We start from the raw sequence: 19,046 nt of genomic DNA on the forward strand, positions 1-19,046 counted from the left end.
GACATAATTCATGATAAGAATTGGACATTATTTAAAGCATAATCATGATAGAGAATGTGTTGCTGTCAACCTAACATCACTTGAAAGATGTGACAATGCAAAAGATTTACATTGTGCCTGACTGGATGTGTGAAAGAAGAGCAGCTATCCAAAATCCACACTGAAGGACATGGGAACTAAATGGGAGAAAGGAAATCAATTAAAAGATGCTGAAACTTGGTAAAATGCTTGAGTGTGGCAAAAGCTGAACCTGTCCTTATTGGCTGAGAATCTTATTGGGATGACTTAGCTAACTTCATACGTAGCCACAGAAAATACAATGATGTAAGAGAACACTAAGGCACAAGAATGGGATCTCAGAAATTTTCCTTAACAGTGTCTCAGATACGTTAAGTAAGAAGAGGCAGACAGGCCCAGAGAATCAAAAGTGATAATGTGATCCTCCCACCATTGAGCATTAAGTAGTTTGAGCCTATGATTTTCAGTCAGAAATCTCTGCTTACCCCCATGCAGTTCTACTCAATCTCTTAAACCTTTTATTAAATACATGGGGAGTGGGGGGAGAAGGAAGAGAGAAGCATTTGAAATGTGAAGTGTTAAGTATAGCTTTCATTTTAGCTCTTATTTCCTTCAGCTTTAGGGAGTTCTTACAAAGAAAAATCATGTTAAGCATTTCTTAGATCAACATTAAAGATCATAACTGTCCTTTTTTGGAAGAAAAAAGGATTGCTTCATATACAGGCTTACGTGCAGCTGCTGCTGCTAGAACTTTAGACTTGCTCCTTGAAAACAAATGCATGGGGGTGGAGAGAGGTGGTACCTCAAAAAAAAAAAAAAAAAAAAATTTGCATCCTTGTCCTGACTTCTACCAGCTGAGAATGATTGGTATAAAATATGTTTTTGAAACTGATTCTAAGATTTGCCATGTTTCTACTAGCATTAGACTGCCAGAGATACTACTGTAGCTACAGTTTTAACTGTTGCCTTACAGTACTAGCAGAAGAGAAATCATTCACTGAAAATTATTAAGCAGAGAAAAACAAGTAGAAAACATTAAAGAAAATATGGAAAGAGGAGTATGAAAATATGAAGGTAACAGAAGAATGTAAATCTTCTGTTACTATGAAATCAAATGTAGCTTTAAGTTGAAGTTTATTAATTAGTAAACATACTTCACATTCAAAGCTCATAATTTCTTTTTTATTATTCAGAAGTAGGCCAATGGAAAAAACTGCAGTGAGGCACAAATATAATGGTATCTAAAATTTCTTCCACTGGATGTACTACAATATTATCCTGCCTTTGCTGTTGCATTAGTTTGACACATATTCACATTTGCTTCAGTAACAGCAGGGATGGCTTATATGTATTTTGTTTTTTGTGTTACTCTCCACATAGTGGTCCACAGATTGGTAGGTATCCATTTTTCATCACAGACTTGTAAGCCTGAGATTAATTAAAATATCAATTCAATGCTGTTAAATAAAATTTATCCAGGAATTAGCTCCTGATGTCCTTTTCCCTGGATAATACCTTGAAACTTTTTTTTTTTCCCCAAGAAGGTGATAAAGATACATAGTATCCAAAGGCTTTTATAAAATAGTGTTTAAATATTTTCACTAAATAAAAGCTACTCAAGTAAAGGAAGTTCCACTTTCACAGTTGTGATCTACTTCCTATTAAGTGAGCAATAGCTACGGGAGTAATCAATTAAGGTTGGCTGGCAATTGTTTCTGTATTTGTCAATATATTGACAGCTTTTGGACTGTGATTTGGAATTCAGCCTTTTAGCTCCTTTATGACTTTTATGCTGTCTTGTAATGGTGTGTCACTGTTAAGAGCAATTAACTATAAGCAGAATAAGCTGTTAAGAATATATTCCTTTGTTTTTCACTGAAAGTAAAGCAAAGATTTACACAATTTAACTCCTGAGAAGAGGCTTTTCCAGCTTAAAGTGGCTAAATAATCATTCCATAAATGTAGAGGGGAAAACATGAATGGATTTAGGAAAACATATCTGATTATATAGTAGAAGCACTTCTGCAAACATTTATTGTAGAGTGCAAAGATCATAGTAAAATTACAAAATTTGGCACTCGGTGGTAACTATAGGTGTTTTTCAGAAATGTTGTTACAAGCTGTATTATGAAAGAGAAAAAATGTCATGCATTACTATATGCTGCATAGAAAAATCTGGTATGTGTTTCTTGCAGACAGTTTGAATCTATAGAGTGAGTCCAGAGGAGGCCACAAAGACGATCAGGGGGCTGGAGTACCATCCCTGTGAGGTCAGGCTGAGAGAGCTGGGGTTGTTCAGCCTGGAGAAGAGAAGGCTCCGGGGAGACCTTAAAGTGGCCTTCCAGTACTTGAAGAGGGCTACAGGAAAGATGGGGAGGGACTTTTTATCAGGGAGTGTAGTGATAGGAAAAGGGGTAATGGCTTTAAGCTGAAAGAGGGCAGATTTAGACTAGACGTAAGGAAGAAATTCTTCCCTGTGAGGGTGGTGAGACACCGGCACAGGTTGCCCAGAGAAGCTGTGGCTGCCCCCTCCCTGGCAGTGTTCAAGACCAGGTTGGACGGGGCTTTGAGCAACCTGGTCTAGTGGAAGGTGTCTCTGCCCATGGCAGGGGGGTTGGAACTGGATGATCTTTAAGGTCCTTTCCAACCCAAACCATTCTGTGATTCTTTAGTAAGAATTGCTTCACCTTCAGCTGGCTATTTAACAAGTCCTGAAAGCTAAACAAATCATATAATTCCTGACATTGAAATATTCAATAATATTTTACGTTTAATTGTGGTTCTAGTCTGGCTGTTATATTACCTTTTTCCCTATTTGTCTTAGGCTGGGGCAGAGCGGTTAGAGTGTGTATGGTATGGGACACTGTCGCAGAAGTATTCACTGTGTGTTATTCCTTGTCAGTAGAATAGAAACATTAAAACTCAATCCCTCTGACAGAAATTTAATATTAGGATTATAAAGTGCAAAATAAACTTTTACTATATACAGATTACCACTTAGTATCATATCTGTTTCCAAGCAGGAGTCCACATATTAAATCTTTTATCTTACTTGTAATTAAAACTTCAGTGAAAACATAATATGGTCATCAAGGTAGGTTCAGTTGCTTTATATTAAAGGAAGACTTTAAATGTAGTGTGAATATTAGCAGGTAATTATTCCAGTATGATGTGGGAACTTATTGACACATTTACCAGAGGGAGGTTAAGTTTTTTATGCTTGGTTAGAAAAGAGGGAGGACTGCCTAAACAAGATAGTCATTCGTATAAACATGGGAAGGAAAAGCAAAAAGAATTGGGAACATTTGAAGGTTTGTTTTGAAGTGAAAATCAATCAGGCAGCAAGAGTGGCAGCGAGCAGACCATTGTGAAGAAATTTACTTTAGCCACTGAGTTTAAAAAGGACCAGAGTGATGATGATGTTTCTGTGATTCTCCTCCAGTTCAAATTCCAGGAGCTTTTAAAGGTGCCTGTTTTCTACTTCTAGAATATTCTTGTTGTGGACCATAATTGTAGTATTAACTCTGCCTTCGTTCAAATGGTTTCAAATCTTTCTGTTTGCTTTTGCCAAAAGCAAGAATTCCAATTATATTAGACATTTTACCAAACATCTGCAATAGTACTTGCTTTAATTAGACATTTAAAACTAACAGAATTTTACTATTGTTTTTGCCTTTGGTCAGGATTTCACCTTGTATAGAAAAGATGTATTGTTAATAATTTTCTGTATTGCGCATTAGAATGGTAGACTTCAATGCCTGTTCTACTATACTGTAGTATTATACATACTATAAATGCTACTATTTAAGGTGAGGAGAGCCCCTAATGACACATGCATAGTTCTTAAGTCTACAGAAAATAAACTAAATGATGTCCTAGTGAAATGTTCTTCAAAGAAGTTTATATTGAAGTAGTAATGTATTTTTTTTAAAATACAGCTTGTATGAAATGTGTTTAGAATGAAGTATTAAAATCCTTGAAAATTCCTTTAGTTATAAAGTAAAATATGAGTGAAGAAATCTCACTTTTCCTTTTTGATTTTATAGCTTGCACATGCAGTGGACATGCAAATATTTGTCACATGCAAACAGGAAAATGTTTCTGCACAACTAAGGGAATCAAAGGAGACCAGTGTCAACTGTGAGTACAATTTAATGTAGCCAAAAGTTATTGCAATTCATGCCTAGTGTATAATCACTTTTTTTCCTGGTTTTGTTTTGCTTCTGCTTTTGGATTTTGGGATTGATGTGACAATTTTTTAGTGATGAATCTAGTGTTCCCTATGTTTCTTAGGAAATCTCAATATTACTTAAACTTTTGTTAAAGAATTACATCACAAATATTATTTGCGGATGATAGAGATTTTAAAAATACCCTGTAAAAAGAAAGCAAAACAACCCTAAACTGGAGAATTACCTGTAGTTTTCTTCCTTTTTTTAAGGATTTAAAAAATTATTGTAAGTAAAAAATATCTGCGAAATTGATAATTATATTCAGTATGTTTGTCACATAACTTGATCAGAATCTACAGCGATTAGATTTTTAGAGTTTTGGAAATGTATTAAGGTGCATGTTTTTTTAGACATTTTTCTATATAATTAAATACAGAACAGAGGAATGTGTAGACCTGCTAAGGAAAGTACAATTAGTGCATCTTGTTTTGTACTGGAATAGCTTATTGCATTTGTGTAGAGGAAAAATTTGCAACTTAAGAGAGAGCATAACAAATAGGAGGACTAAGAACAAGGAACTACTGGAGGAATTTGTCAAGTAGGAGAAATAGCACTTTAAAGTTAACTATGAATAGCCTTATATTTAAAGATGTTTCTTTCAGTTCATTCTATCCTGTTTATTGCATTATCCAATAGGAACCTTATTCCTTTCACGATTATAGCCATTTTAAATAGTATCTGGCCCCAAAATTGCCTCAGCAATGTTATTTGGAACTGGGGAGAAGGCACAAATACAGTTTATTCCTCTCCAGCAGGGAGAGGTGCCAGAAGGTTATGTTCTACCTTCCGTGAGGCCTGTTCTTCCACTGGATTTGTGGATTCATCTTTGATACACTTAATGAACTGGCTTGAATCCTACCCTTAATGCTTTGCTTGAAACATCTAATGCAGAGGCTATGTGTATATTCGTGAGAAAAAGCAGTGCTGACAGGTGTACTGTTTCAGTGGTACCTCTGGGACTTTTTGTCTAGCTAATTGGGAACTCTCAGGATGAGATGGAAAACCAAGATTAGGACTAAATGAGGAATTTTTATCATAACAAAAGCTAAAGAGTGATAATGTCTTGAAACTCTGAATTAAGTCTTCACTGAGAAGTTATTTTTCCTCTTTTTGTGTCCAAACACTTAATCAGTTCTAAATGTTAATGAGTGATTTGATTACTAGCATGCTACAGACATGTATGTTGATGCCATTCTAACTATTTACAAAGATTGGGGGGCTGTGGTGGTGGTGGTGGTGGAATCTACTCCTCTGTACATTGTAACACTTGAACTCCAGGAAAGTTTATTTGGTCATAATTCCAATCCTCTACCAACTATCATTCAGCCTAAAGCACTCTTTATAGACCTTTTCCCCAGTCTGTATTTCACATACCTATTTTGCTATTGCTTTCCCTTTGTCTTGTGTCCATCTCATCATTGTTTTCTCCACTCTGATGTGGAACTGTTGTCTCATAGAGTCAGTTGTGCTGCTCAGCTGTATCAGTCATCTGTCCTGAGTTCATCTGTTATAAAAGGTTCTTTTATCCCATTTACTGAACTGGAAGAGAAAAGGTTGTCATGGTGGTGTATTGTCCTGTTCTGGTCAAGAGTTACAGCAACTCCACAAAGTAGAGGAAACAGAGATTTGAATTTTGACTTTTCAAGAGTAAACTTAAAATTGCAATTTCAGACTGAGAATTCCTGGTTTTGTCACATGTAATACATTTCCCTTCCTAGATTCTTACATAGACCAAAGGCTTATCCAGGGCAAGTTGTGGTATTCCAAATGGTTTCTTTTGGATGAAATAAACTGCAGAGCAGCCATTTTGAAATTGGTTTTGGTTGTGATCACATTTCAGACTGAGCTTCACATCTGTTGGGTTCATAGACACAATTATTAGCATAAAAATTGAATTTCTGCTCCTGCCCTTTCCTAACTCTGGTCTTTAAAAACATAATTAAAAACCCAAAGGCTATGTAAATTATTTAGTTTATGACAGCACATGTAGAAAGAGACTAGTTCCAGTTATAGACACTTTGAAAGTATTAGGAGACTATCTAGGATAAAGTTTCAGTACTAGAGACTCACTGTTAAGATCACTGGATAACCCGAGGAAAGCCAATAACCACAGATTTAGTTTTAGTACATGTCATCAGACGATGTGCTTAGGATTTGTCATTTTACTCTGATGCTTGGTTTCGGACAGTGATCCATTGATGAATGGAAGTCTCAGTTAAATGTTGTTTTTTTAATTATTTCCCTTAGAATATCAGGAGATGAAGAACATAAAAAATAGGTTGCTTGTGAATCACTGAATACGGTCCCATACTGCAATCAAATTTGTTAGCTTCATATGAAGAATGCAAACTTGATCAGGCCCATATTATGTTTCTAAAAATAGAAAAGTATTTCCTCTGTAAAAATTAGCCTTACACTCAAAACTCATTTTGAAACTATCATCTTATATTGTCAAAATACATATACAGTTGTTACCTAGAAGATTATTTTAAATCAGCTAAATGCTTTACTTGTGTTTATTATTTTATTTATGTTCTGTATAAATCACCTGAAACTTGATTCAAAGTTTTAATACTGTTCTCCATAGCTCTGGATAATTTTTTTTTTTGCCACTCATTAGACTGTTGTGCAATCTCAGCAGCAAGCCTATAACCCTGGGATTTCTAAAACAAGGATTTCTGTGAAAATTCCAAACTCTAGCTGTTTGGTGTGAAAGTTAGATTTATATTCCTGTCAAGAATCCTATTGATTAGAAAGTCATAGCTGCAGGGTTGTATGTTATCTCTCTGTCTTCCTCCCTGCATGTCTTCCTCCTCCCCTCTGATGCTTTAGATCTGCTCGTCATGTGAAGTACATCCCATGCCTTGGGGGCAGAGTTTTTAGGAAATCAAGGAAACTTTACAACCCTTTTTTTTTTTTTTTCTTTTTCCCTCACTAGCTTAATAACAGCTGATTGTTTCTGTTTTTATGGAGGATCTTCGTTATTTCTTTCTTATTTTTTATTTATAATTTTTTTAGTATACCCATCTCTGTTATATTAACTTCTGAATTGTGCTGTTAGATAGCATGAAGTACAGTGACATTTAAAATCAAAATCGGTGTTCTAAAGCAGCTTTGAGCATACATTTACATTCTATTTTGCAATGTTTCTTTAATGACAAATGATAACATTTCTTCCAAAAAGAAGTGATTTTATTTTCTTTAAGTAGGTAGCTTCAGTTGATAAAAACCTGTAATACTCTCCTAATCAGGAGAAACTGATTACAATGGTTTGATTATTCAAAGCAACCAGACTGTAAAACAATAAAACCAGATACAAATCACAATGCTTAGATCTTTTTTCCCCCTTAATTTTAATACTGAAATGTAGCATTAATAATAACAACAGGAAAATCATACTGACTTAAAACATATTTTTAGGTGAAAACTATTACTTTAAGACAATTTTATTTAGTTTTCTGGAATATTTGATTTGTTAGGTGCTCATCTAATTCCCTCATAGAATTTTGTCTACAGAGGTTTTAAAATTTCCATAGGTTTCAGTGTATCCATATGCAGGATTATGTACACACATAACCTTTCAGGCATAGGCCTATGGAAATGTAAGGAATATGCTAAGGGGGTGTTTCAAATTTCGATATTAAATGAGGGAACTTTTACTGGATGCAAGGAAGAAAAATATGAAAGTTATAGAATTAACTGAGTAGTTAAATCATTCTTTGAGAAGTTTCAGTCTGGGCTCTTCCAAGAGATAGCCTTCATCTGGAGATGTGGTCTGTAGCTTTTGCCATGCCTTGTAAATCTGCGTAAATCTGGACATATTATGAGCATCTGGAAAGGTTGCAGGGTTACAGATGTTTAGTGGAAATAGAGAATTTTTCAAATTGTCAGTTTTTGCTGCATGTGCTGTAACATTTATTGCACTGTACTTCCCAGTTACAGCCATTGCTGTAGTTTGAGGGAAGGAAATCAATCTCTCTTGTCAAGTACTTTCTGCTGTGGCAGATTTTAGGCTACTGGACCTTCCTGTTGGTATTGAAACTGTATCTTTGGATGATGGGCAGGTTAGGTATAGTTTCAGTGTTTCTAAGTTTGCAGGCATAAATCAGAATAATAATTACTTTACCTAGCTGGGGAATATTAAAATGTTGAGAATATCTGCTGTGGTGTGTAAAAAAACAAACAAACAAAAAATCTAGCAGAAGACCATCTAAGAACTAGGCAGAAACTGGGCTTTAGGACTTCTGTAATGAAGAACTGCTAGGTAGAAATAAAATATTGAGGAAAAAAATCCTTATTTTTAATATCATATTTCATAGTATATTTTATGTAGGTGTAAGAAGGATAAGTTTAAGAGTATAAAATGTATAGATCCAGAGTATTCTGGAATGAAAAAGTAATATTTTGCTCATTTTTATTCTAATAGATATTCTGACTATTCATTTCTTAGTCATACTTTTATTTTCTCTGAAAAGGCGAAATAAATAATATTTATTTATTGAAATATACTTTGTTTATTTGGTAAAATATTCACTGTATGCAAGCTTTAAAAAACAATTTAATAATGTAAGGATCTGTGCATAAATAATAAGCACTTATTGATAGTCTGATTTACATAAGAATAAGATTTAAAAATATCCAGCTGTCCTCTTCTGTATAATTCCCCTTCACAGAATGATATAATTCCTTTTACCAGATGGAAAGGCAGGTAAAAATATGCTGGGTTATGAGTCAAATTCACCATTCTGTTGATATCACTGCAACTTTATTTGCTGATAGCAGAGTAAATCTGTTCCCTGTTGTTTCCTCTCAGAGCTTTGCTTTCTTCTTTCCAGTAGGCGAAGAATTGACAGCAATCATATAACAAATTCACTTTATTAGAACTTCCTTTATCAAAGACAACACACACAAACCCCAAACAAAAAAACAACCCAGGGAGATTCTAGTTGCTGGAAGTTTAATAAAAAAACTTCTATTGAAGAACTTATGTTTCCTGATAGAGGATAGAATCCATTTAATACTAGTTACTATGGTGATGTGTGCTTTTCTAAAGTGAAGTTAGAAAGTATAATATTTCATGTTTTAAAATGCTTGAGAAAACTGTATTTTAATTTTTTTCTTCAAGATTTTTTTTTCCTTTTTCTGTCGTTTGGTCATATTCCATTAGTTTTACATATATAGTTGTGTTTGACATGAGATGTTTTCTCCGTGTTCATGCTGAGTCGAGTCCTTGAGTTTTCCATTTAACAGAAAGCTATTCATGTTACTCCATTAGCTATAATGTTTCAAGGAGAATTCCAGCAAAATCAGGCATGTAGATTTAGGTGGACTTAGTGACTGCCTCTGTCCTTATTTAACTGCCTGAAAATTTTAGCTTGCTTCTGTAAGGATAAGTTCAAGCCCTCAGCTAGTTCTCCAAGAGCTGGTTTGTTAGGTTGCTAAGGAGAACAATAAAATAAAACTCCCACTTCAACCTTAAATATATGTTTTACATGTACTAATTTTCTGCTCTACATGTAGTAATTATTGCCATATCTATCAAGGACTTGAGATACTTCTTTTTTTCTTTAATTCATGTTTCTGGCATCAATCATTTTTGCTTAAATTGCAGCTTTCATTTAAACAATATGTCTAATATCAAAGCTTCAGAACATGACCGAAATGCACTCTAATGGCTTAAACACTCAGAAGGCAAATATCAGGAACTTGAGACATTTGAGATTAGTTTTTAATCTAAAATTTCAAGAAAAATAAAGTTTGTGGTTTGGAACGGGCTTGTGCAGTATTTTTTTTAAATGGTTTTGGCAGTAGTATAGGTTTACTACCAGCCTTTTTGTTGATTATTTTTTGTGTGTGTGTGCGCGCTGCAGTGGGCTCACTGTCTCTCCTTTGATATATTCGGTATACGATATGTAAAGTTTATGAAGCTCTCTGGGATCTTTCAGAGTTGTGGGTTCTCTGTAAATGTGAAACAACACTTTTCTTAAACATTGTTACATTGCAAACTTACATTTTATTCAAGAAATTGCCCAACTTTGTAAAAATGGAGAACTGGAGTTTGGATGTCCTTGTTCCTAGAAGGCAGTGTTCTTGGTGAAGAAATGAGGAGCTAGTGGCTAAGGGAGCGGTTGCAAGCACTTAGCCTTGTATATTCTTGCTTTATTGTGGGTCAGTTGTGAATGCGTTAAATCTGGAGAACACTGTAATATTGATATTGCAATGTAAAACTAGTTATGTTAGCAAGATATCTCTTGCCAAGAGCTGCATTAAAAATGGTACATGTAATTTTCTTAGGTGTTCTGATGAAATATGCCTTTTATCTTTCTGAATTCAATACTAATTGTCTGGAAAATGGGGAGCAGTTTGGACGTGAGGGTTTCTCTTTCATGAGAATAAAGTAATTTTGCTTTTGGCTTCTAAGTTAGGCTCTTCCATAACTGACTGAATGCACATATATAAGTATGTCTTTTGGTTTGGCAAGCTCAACAGAGCAGAATCTACTCACCACTGGGCTTCAGATGTTCTCTAAGGTTTTTTATATTCATGATTTCCTCTCCAGGCTACCTCTAAAAATACAAGCTGCAGAGCAAAACAGACTTTCTTTAAACTTTCCAGACACTCCTGGCTGTAAAATAGGAATGCAAGCAGTGTACCTGTCTCTTGTGCCCAATTGGTTTATGTTAATATTCGTGCTGGATATATATTTAAGTAATATATTTTTTGTTTCCTGTTTGAAAAACAAAAGATGTTGGATTTTTGTTCAAAATAAGTGAATCAAAATACCTTGTTTTTAAAAACTGTTCTTCCTATGCCATGGCCATGCCATTCTGTGATTGGCATTTGAATAATTTGTTTGGTTAGTCAGGATATATCAGTGAAGCAGTGGGACAGGGCAGGCTGCCGAAGTCTCTCATGGATGACATGCCAGTGAGACCTGGTTTGAATTCCAGTGCTCAAGACACATGTGTCATAAAGCAAACCTCTTATATAAAAAGTGCTAGTAATTTTTTTGTGCTAAGTGTTGCTGAAGTCCCGATTATCTAAGGATGTATAGGTAAGGTAATGCTTCTATATATTATTTTTATTATAATAGAGTAGCACAGCTGACAAGAATAGACAAGTTTGCAACTACTTTAGGTCTGAAATAGACATGTAAAGATTTAAAACTAAATAGAAGCTGAAGACAATTATTCTGCCTCTAATTAGGTATGCATTGAGCTGACTGGTATGAATTTAGGAGTAGGAGTGATGGCAATGTTTGCTCTCATACAGGAAAAGGGGAAAAGGGGAAAGCCTGTGCCGCATGGAAGAATTACTGGGAAGAGGAGACGAAGGGAGATAATGACTGCCACAAAACTACTTTATTGTTGACTCTGACTTCTTGTTATCCAGTAAAGTTGTAACCTTAGTTTCTGTGCTTGTTTTTAGAAAGCGTTTGGGAGGTTTTGAGGCTGTTTCCATACAGCTAAGAAAAGGGTGAAGGCCTTGTGGCTTGGGCTGTCTTTACATTCTGCCTAGGGCTAGCTTTAAAGCAGTCTTTCACATATCTGTGTAGCACAATACTGCGCGGTGGTCTCAGACAGGGACAATGGATTGTTAAGACTTATGATTTAAGGGCATTTTTCACCATTTCAAGTTGTTGAAAATGGTGTTGGGGATGTACTGTGTTGCATCCCTTAGGGTGTGCAATGAAGGCATCTGGGAAGGCTCTCTGTGGTCAGGACTAGAACTGTAGTTAAGAGCTAGCAAGGCCGAGGCTTATGAATGTAATATAAGCCAAAATCTGTATGAACAACTCTTCCTATAAAGCAACCAGCACAGTGGGAGGTGCATGCGGTTGCACTGTCTCTTGGCACTGCTTCTTTGAGAAGATGTAAAAGGAGACTGAAGCATTTCTTGTAAGACAGCCAACATAGTGTTGTTCAGATTCCAGAAAAAACTTGTAGGAGGTTGCTGAGAATGGAGACCAGCTTCTTTTCAACATGCAATTCTACTGGCCAGTTGTCTCCCCCAATTTGCATGAAGCAAATACCCCCATGGTCTGTTTTTTTCTGTCCAGATAAGGTGCTGGGGTCTCCACAAATCATAAATACATTCAGTTTGAGTATCATGGTCACTAACTCCATTAACCATTAATATAATTATTCTGTTCGTTTCATGCTGCTATGGTTGGATTATAAACTGTGATTGTTCACGGGAGCCATAATTAATCTCACAGATCATAAATTGTCATGTATAGGATAACGTCTGTGAATTATGCTAGCAGAGTACTTTTTACTACTCCTTATTAATGAACTTCTGTGCCTTGATATAGCCAGGCACTCTGTGCGTGACCTAACCATTTTACATTTCCACTGTTCACTATACCTGCGGTCAGATTCCAGCTCTTCTTCATACAGTAACAGCTTGTCCATCTGATATTCTGTATGTCTTACACCTGGTCGATATTCTGATCCAGTCATTTTCTGTCCAGAGATACTGTATGCACACTTAAGTCCAGCAAATAGTTTCAGTCGGTAGCTCCCAGTCATACAAAACACTCACATCTAGGTGAGCATACAGGTAGTTAAGAAGGTCTCCAGCTGACTCACCCCTAGGCACCTAACTGCAACCTGTTTGCCGTATGGGCAGTTCTGATAGTCATTCTGGATTTGGGAATTCTACTCGAGCAACTGAATATCTAACAATTTGGTGGTGAGATAAGAAGCATTACAGCACATATGTCTCTGTTGATTTGGGCTCTGATCCATTCAGTTTTGATGCTTTTCTTGTTCCGTTACATCCCTCTTAAGGAGACAGTGAAGTTGGAGTCCTCTCCCTAGTTAGCTGCCTCTTTCAAGTCTGTTAAATCTTTCTTTTCAAACTTTACTCCATAAAATTAACTCCTGAAGATTTTTTTTTTTAGGAGTTAAAAGGCAATGCTTAATACTCCATCTTTTCCTACCCCAAAAGCCCACTTCAATTTTTAAGAGTTAGAATATTTGCTGCAGGCAGGGGAGAAAAAAATAACACAGATTTGCAGTGGAGCATGAAGTTGTTGGGGCTTTGTACTGCTTTGGTTAAATATAAGGTGTTCTCTTTATAGAAGCAAAAGAAAGTAATTGATAGCTTTTCTGGCTACTCATTCTGCTGTCATCAGAAAAAATCCTTCAGCTGAGTTGTGACTGGCAAAACCGGATATTTGAGGAAGCTCTTTTTAAACATTCTAGTATATGCTGCCATATTGTAACTGATTAAATTCAATGTATGCGATGTTATAGTAACAACCCTCTGCATCAGTATTATTATTGCTGACTACTGCTACCGGAGTCAGTTTTGGACAATTAACTGTGGAGCAGAAGGGAGGAAAGTGATATTTCCCTTGTGGAAGGGGAATATCTAAGGAGAGTTTTTTTCAAAGATCTAAGAGTAAACACTCCTACAAAACTTTATGGAGGACAAAACATTTTCAAGGTGAGTATCTTCCAGAAAACAAATGTTGCTAGTAGAGTTTTTCATGGGCCCTTTATCTAGAACAAAAAATTTGAAATATATGCTTATTTTTGCCTATGTCAGTTTTAGTATATGTATGCATTTGAGAAATCAATGCTATCAGCGTGATTTTAATTTTTTGATCTTCCTAAAGAGATCTTGGCTGGTATATGAGGTACAGATCAGCCTTAAAAATGGTTTATCAAGATTTTATGTATCATTGTTGGTTTTTTGTTCTGTAAAAGAGCTGTGGAGGAGAGCCAAACAGTTTCCTGACATGCCCTCATCCTTGCTCTTGCTCATAGTCCATATCAGCATCTTAGACAAAGGCAGTCGTAGGGAGAGGGGAGAAGGGAAATAAGGCAAAAGAAGGGCTTACAGCAGTATTATTGTCACCTTGATCAAAACTGTATTTTTTTAAAAATACATTTTTGGCTGTGTAAAGCCATCAGTTTTCAGGTGTTTCATAAGCAAGCAGGTTCTTCTTATTAGTTTTCAATTTTGGGTAGGATGAATCAATCAAAATATTCAAAATTGTGACTGAAAAAAATACATAGAATGATATTGGATCATGACAATGATAACAGCAACAACAAGAAGCCGATCAGGAGACAAGGCAGAATGTCTGCCAGATTCTAGGAGCCATACACCCAAATAATAATGTGACAAAGAGTCATAAGCATACTGCTCGCCTGATGGGTAGTGAAAGCTTTGTGAATATTTCCAGGAAACCTTCCTCCTCCCTTGACTTCCCAGGAATCCCACTTCTCCATTGCAAGATGAGATGTTGTGCTGCGTGTGCAGCTCTGTCCCATGATGTCCTGCTGTTGTTGGCCTTGTTGACTTGGTGGCCCCCACAAGTGCTTTGGATTAATCAGCTGCTTCTTGCCGCAGTGCAATGCAACTGCTCATTACTTACAAATGGGCACCAACATGTGATGTTAAGTAGCAGATGCTGATAGACTATTTTGATTACTGCATCTTGGAGGTACATTAATTGTTTATGATCTTCTTTGTACAGTTTCACTCTTCTCCTGTGGTTTCTACCAAGGATAACATTTTCTGGTAGAAGTGCTTAAAAGTGTTCTAGTAAAAAAGTCTTTATAAAATTATTTCACAGAATCACAGAATTGTCTAGGTTGGAAAAGACTTGAAGATCATCCAGTCCAACCATTAACCTGACATTGACAGTTCCCAACTACACCATATCCCTCAGCGTTATGTCAACTCTACTCTTAAACCCCTCAAGGGATGGGGACTCCACCACCTCCCTGGGCAGCCCATTCCAATGCCTAACAACCCGTTCTGTAAAGAAATGCTTCCTAATATCCAGTCTAAACCTTCCCTGGTGCAACTTGAGGCCATTACCTCTTGTTCTATCGCTTGTTACTTGATTAAAGAGACTCATCCCCAGCTCTCTGCAGCCTCCTTTCAGGTAGTTGTAGAGGGCGATGAGGTCTCCCCTCAGCCTCCTCTTCTCCAGACTAAACAACCCCAGTTCCCTCAGCCGCTCCTCGTACGACATGTGCTCCAGACCCTTCACCAGCTTCATTGCCCTTCTCTGGACACGCTCGAGTAATTCAATGTCCTTTTTGTAGTGAGGGGCCCAAAACTGAACACAGTAATCGAGGTGCGGCCTCACCAGTGCCGAGTACAGGGGTAAGATCCCTTCCCTGTCCCTGCTGGCCACGCTATTTCTGATACAAGCCAGGATGCCATTGGCCTTCTTGGCCACCTGGGCACACTGCTGGCTCCTGTTCAGCCGGCTGTCAATCAACACCCCCAGGTCCCTCTCTGACTGGCAGCTCTCCAGCCACTCCTCCCCAAGCCTGTAGCGCTGTTGGGGGTTGTTGTGGCCCAAGTGCAGCACCCGGCATTTGGTCTTATTGAAACTCATGCAGTTGGCCTTAGCCCATTGTTCCAGCCTGTCCAGGTCTCTCTGCAGAGCCTCCCTACCCTCGAGCAGATCAACACTCCCACCCAAATTTCCCCTGAATCATTCTTGGTAACACTGTGTTGGGGAGGTAGCAAAATTTTTTTCAGTATTTTATTAGAGAGAAAGGAGAATTGATCCATTTTCATTAAATGATTATCAACAGAAATGAGGTTTGGATGGCTGAAGTTTGAAGAGAGTAGTTTTATTGTAAAAAGCATTATGATTTAAATACAGACATTGATTTCATTATGCATAACTGGTATTTCATTATGTACTGTTAGACTTTAAATACTCTGTAACAGAAACTCCAATTGTGAGCAAAACAAGTAATTGTTCTGGGCTACAGGTATATTGAGTTTTGATACAGATGATGTGGTTTCTTTTCATTTGAAACTGATCTGTAAAAATGAGGTAATTTCAAAGGAAGCTCAGCTGTTTCTGCACATAGATAATTTTGCACGTTAATGTAAATTCTGGCTTTTTTGTGACAGGGAAGATTCCATGGTGAGCTTATTAAATAGTACTGGATGTCCCCCAAAACAGTTTTTGTGTTGGTTTGGTTTTTTGGGTTTTTTGTTTGTTTTTTGTTTTAAGTAAGGCTGTTTCTTCCTGAAATGACAACACTCACTGAGGCGGAAGGCATCAATTCTCAGTAAATGATGATGCTTTTTAAATGACTGAAAATAGGATATTTTCTTTTTTAATGTAAAGAAAAATCCTTTTTAATAAAAATGAGTAAGCAATTATTTGATATGTTCTATACTTAGTATGTCTGTATATTCTTAATATCCATAATTTTCTAAGATACTTGATTAAATGTAGTCTGAACTTTATTAAAATGGATTTAATTTTAACTATAAAATAGCTTTGTAATTATATCCAGTGGGAAGTATATATATATAGGAATTACTTCAGTAAAGTTGTCTCTTGAAATATCAAGCCATTTTACAAATAAAATAAATTAAAAACATTAGGATATTGCCTGTCAAGATAACAATTTCCCTTACTATTTCAGTATGTGGAAAATTCAAAATATAAACCTAATGGGAGGTTTAACCATCATTTAACCATCACAACATGTATTTCTTGACCAGGTGTAACAGATATAACACAAATCTCTCATACTTCAGGTTTTGCTTTTTAGGCTGGGCAGAGAAAGTGTTCAAGGAACATTTACAATGAAAAGAATATTTTTCAACAGAGTCTGTATTAAATTTGCAATTTTAAAAAACAACAGCAGGTTGAATGATATGAAGGTGATACTGATTTTATTAACTGACAGGGAACTGAAAATATTAGCTATTATGGAGTTCTCTGTTGAAAACAGTTTTGTAATAATAGAGTAAACATTTAGTAGCTTTAAAGTGGTTGTGTTGTTGGTGCTGCGTAATCCAGCAAATTGGTCACATAATTTTGGCCAGGAATGAGCAAAGATTTAACAGACTACTTTAGTGTGTCTGTTGTCAGGGTTTGTGCTATCCAAGTCAATACCTTGCAGTGGATATACTGCTATACCTAGTTCAATCATGATTTGCAGGAATTAATTTGTATTGAATGCAGAAATATTTAAAGCAGGAAGAATATATTGATGATACATCTTTGCTCAGGCCTACTGTTTTGTCTTATGAAATGAGAATGGATCTGCATGAAAGATTTTTATTTCAAGGGAAAGCAGTTTTCTAATGTAGACCTGTCCTGAATGTCTACGTTTTACTTTCAGTGAGCAAGTTTAATGTATATAGTAAAGCAAACATTTAATTCTTTTTAATGAAACTAATTGTGAATTTAATGAAATAGATTCTGTTAATCTTAATTTCTTCATAATAGATCTACTGTGCATGTGACTTTTCTAAGCCCTTGAAAATTGCTTCAATATTCTCAGATTTTAACCCTCAGATTAAATATTATCCACTGTGCAGTGTAGATCTGAGTTTATAATTTTCATCTGATAGGCCATCAGTGTGGTAATTAGTAACTGGTACAAGGCTTGTTAGAGTTGAAATAAACATCTGGTTTAATCAATTTGTCATTAAGCTAGTACCAGTATATAGGTAGCAGTGGGAAAAAGAAAATACCAGTGTGATAGCTCATAGCTCTTTGTAACCTATCAACACATAGATAAGTTTGAAATTAAAATAGTGCCTCTTTATGTTGCTTGATATGGATTGCTCAGTACTCAACATGCACAAAATGCCGTGTCCTATTTTTATTTTAAAATCTGTTTTCGAAAATCTTACAAATAAGTAAAAGAAATTAAGCTATGTTGTGATGAAGACCCTGTCTATCAGCTTTGACTTGTGATATTTATTAATTTTATTTACTGAGGAAGGGGGGAAAAAACCCTCAGTTTTTGTACAACAATAAGGAAATGCTAGGTCAGATGAATACTGGTGATGCTATTTGTTAGAAATCTCCTGGTGATGGAAAGATTGCTTTTCTTCTCCTCTTATGGTGTCTAATAGAAGTAATATGCATCTTCCTACTGCTTTTTTCATTTTCTGTTTTCTTTTTCAGTTAATTGTATACCTTTACATATAGATGAAAATTTAGCTGCAATAGGTATATTTCTGGTTTTTAAAGTGAAAACATTTTCTTTCACTTTGTTGCCAGTTATTAGTTTTAAATTGCTTCAGTAGTTGCTGAGAGTGTTAAAGTAAGTTTGCGCATAAAGAATTAAAATTATGTATAGATAGAACTAAGGAATATATTTTGGTATTAAGACATGGGAGTGAGAAATGCATTACTTCTATTTCTTTTTTCACGAAGCTGATGATAATTACATAGACTAAGCACATCAATTACATAGTGCTAAATCATGCTTGGAGAGTCCTCAATTTGGGGAGCCTTCCAGTTACAACGAATTTGCATTCTTCTGCAGTTTTATGTGCAGGTATCTAGAAGTCACACAGGTTTTCTTATTTATTATACCTTCTTTCCATCTCAACTCTGTATCTGCAGCTGTTGCAGAAGAGCCCCATGTTCTCATGCTTCCCAAGTAGAGGCAGTGCTGGAAAAGCTTTCTGTCATGCTAGCTTCTATATTAATGATGGGCCAACTAAAATGATATATTCTTTTTATTCTGTTATGAAGATCATCATACTGCATGCAACACTTTAAAGAGCTGTTTAGAAGACAGTAGGTATTTGAATTGTAGTTCAACAACTAACATAAAGAAAAATAGGGGTCTATAAAGTTTATGTTGTTTCAGAAATGGAGTTAAAGTCCTAGTCTATAGTTGATTGGTGAAATCTGATGTGATTACCTAAATTGTTATTCTTCCTTACTGCAGATTTGTCTATAAGAGGAATAGTTCTTTCACTCCTATTTAAAAATCTGGAGATAGACTACCTGAGGTAATGAATTCTGCAGGGTGACCGTATGTAAGCACG

The 19,046-nt window shown here is 35.9% G+C and overlaps 1 protein-coding gene across 6 annotated transcripts in view; it reads left to right on the forward strand.

Moving 5' to 3' along the window:
• The window catches only part of ATRNL1 (attractin like 1), a 574,237-nt gene that overhangs the window by 157,064 nt on the left and 398,127 nt on the right, over nucleotides 1–19,046 (forward strand). For all 6 annotated transcript variants that reach the window (XM_074831353.1, XM_074831351.1, XM_074831356.1 and 3 more), the window contains exon 20: nucleotides 4,065–4,158. In XM_074831353.1, coding sequence (XP_074687454.1) covers nucleotides 4,065–4,158 — 94 coding nt within the window. The remainder of the gene's footprint in view (nucleotides 1–4,064; nucleotides 4,159–19,046) is intronic.

The sequence above is a fragment of the Strix aluco genome, chromosome 7 (genome assembly GCF_031877795.1).
Source record: "Strix aluco isolate bStrAlu1 chromosome 7, bStrAlu1.hap1, whole genome shotgun sequence".
NCBI classification, from domain to species: Eukaryota; Metazoa; Chordata; class Aves; order Strigiformes; family Strigidae; genus Strix; species Strix aluco.